The sequence below is a fragment of the Castor canadensis genome, chromosome 6, assembly GCF_047511655.1.
Source record: "Castor canadensis chromosome 6, mCasCan1.hap1v2, whole genome shotgun sequence".
In the NCBI taxonomy this organism is placed as follows: domain Eukaryota; kingdom Metazoa; phylum Chordata; class Mammalia; order Rodentia; family Castoridae; genus Castor; species Castor canadensis.
In genome coordinates this window covers 119,016,547-119,019,041 of record NC_133391.1, presented here as the reverse complement: position 1 = coordinate 119,019,041, position 2,495 = coordinate 119,016,547, and the positions used below count along the sequence as shown (strand labels likewise).

The 2,495-nt window shown below is 38.9% G+C and overlaps 1 protein-coding gene across 1 annotated transcript; it reads left to right on the top strand.

The window, feature by feature from the left end:
- The first annotated feature begins 561 nt into the window (after positions 1-561).
- Positions 562-930, top strand: LOC109680353 (histone H2B subacrosomal variant-like). The gene has a single exon (XM_020155232.2). The coding sequence runs from the start codon at positions 562-564 to the stop codon at positions 928-930; it is 369 nt and encodes a 122-aa protein (XP_020010821.2).
- Positions 931-2,495: the final 1,565 nt, after the last annotated feature.

Sequence of the window (2,495 nt, the reverse complement as noted above, 5' to 3'; positions counted from 1 at the left end):
ATTAGAGCCAGTTCAAAGTTATCCCCATAACAACCTCTTGCCTCATTTCAGATTTGAGTGGGAGAAAAGAAGGAAGAATAACAGACAGCTTTCCAGAAATTACATATAGTGCAGCCTTACTGCGAAGTTCAGTATAATAAAAATATTTATATCTCTTATTAAACAATTTATTATAAATTAGCCACACTTTTATTATACCAACCTCCTCCCCATTTGATTTGGTTGTGTCCAATTCTGAGACTATTATATAGGATGCTTGCGAATTGCTAAGAAAAATTTTTAAAAAATGAGAACTCTTCCTGTCTGCCTGAAGTCAGACTAATCCTTCTGCCACCCTCCCTTTATTTTCTTATGAAAGCCTTAAATTGGCTGAGATTGGACTTACCCTTAACAACCCATCTGTGCTGTTGCTAAGTGATTATGACATAGAAAATGAAACCACCAATCAAAGAGAAGCCCTGGCAGCAGACTGTGACATGTCACTATAAATACAAGAGCTCCCCATCATTCTTTGGCCCTTCTCCTCTCCATGCCTAACTGAGAAGGGGAACAACACCTACAATGGCCAGATCCGTCATCCAAAAGCACAGATCCATCAGACGACATGTAAGCTCAATCTACAGAAAGAAGTCATATTGCAGAGTCCATTTTGGCCATAGAAACTATTCACTCTATGTAAACAAGGTCCTCAAGGAAGTTGTTCCCCATGGGGGCATATCATCTCGTACCTTCAACGTCATGAACATCCTGATCAATGACATCTTTGCACGCATTGCTATGGAAGCCCACCACCAGATGCATTTAAGAAATCGCTGTACTCTCACCCCTGAAGATGTGCAGAAGGCAGTATATTTACTGTGTCCTAGGAAACTAGCTAAGCATGCAGTGGCTTTTGGAAGTGAAGCGGTCCACAGATTTGTCCACTCCTGAGCAACATGTACCAGCTTATTTGAAACTTGGGAAAAGTAAACCAAAGTAACCACCCAGTCACTGATGTTGGATTTATTCTTCTTTCTTAGAGCCTCACAGTATTTCCTGATATTTTTCCATTTCTCTTGTCTCTAGAGATGAGTTGCTTTGTTCCTATTTTACTTTTTAACTATTTGACTATTTAGATTTTCTTGACACCTGTCAGAAACGTCATTTTTCCTATGGATGCATAAAGATCAATATTTAATTTCAATGCTTATCGAATCTTTAAGGTATTGTTAATTATCCACAGGATTACTTGATCGGGCTATTGTGACCACCAGGTTACAATGACTTTGAATTTAGGAAGACAATTTAATCAAAATTATAGCAGCACTGACAAATTTTCATCAGAAAGTATTTTATAGGACAAACTCCACTCAACCAATTTAATTTCTTAGTGAATGCCTTACAGAGCATGTTTAACTATTTCCTTTTTGTTTTAATTCTTAATTCCTGCATTTCAGGCAACCTAGTTGATTCCATATCAATTTGGAGGGTGGGGGGCGCTACTGGGGTTTTAACTCAGGGTCTCAAACTCACAAGGCAGGCACCCTACCACTTGAGCCTCTCTACTAGCCCTTTTCTGTGTTGGGTATTTTCAAGATAGGGTCTTGCAAACTATTTGCCCCGGGGCTGGTTTCGAACCATGATCTCCTGATCTCTGCCTCCTGAATAGTTAAGATTACAAGGGTGAGTCATCAGTGCCCAGTTTACAGGGCCATGCCTATAGAGTGCTAATGAAAATGGGCCTTCTACAACTGAGGTTTGAACTCAGGGCCTCCTGCTTGCTAGACAGGCTCTCTACCACTTGAGCCACTCCACCAGCATTGTCCATATCAATTTTATCTTAACATTTGGTTTACTGTGGTTAATAGTTCTATATTTATAATGTATGAACACTCAAGACTTACCACCCAATTTAGGAACTTTAAGGAAATTTATGAACTTTTATGAAAGTCACTGAAAATCTTTCCCAATCCCATCTCCCTGAGTTTCATTTCTTTTCTATTCTTTTGCTTGCTTTGTACTCTTGCTACCTGTGGATGTGTCTCTTAACAGTGGATTTAATTTTGCTTATGTTGCAACATAAGATCATGCTACGTGTGTTCTCTGTGTCTGGATTTTTCTCTTAGCATTATGTCTTTGAGATTTGTACATGTTGATATATGTAGCTCTAATTTGTCCTTTTCACTCCTATGTTACACAGGATGCCATAGTGTGGCTATGCCACTGCTCATTACCAGTCTGTTGATGGAGGTTTGAATTGATCTCTGGTTGTTACTATTAAGTCACTGTAATAATGACAGTTCTGACACTAGCTAGAACATACAGCATTTGAGATGTGCTTGGAATTCCATATGTATTAATTTATGAAATACCTACCATAACCTTGTGAGGATTAAATAATTATCCCCACTCCACAGATGTTGAAAATAAAAATGAGGCACAGAGACCTGAGTAACTTGTTTGAGGTCACACAACTGTGTAGTGGCAGAGCTGGGATTTAATAAAGTGACCAGAGT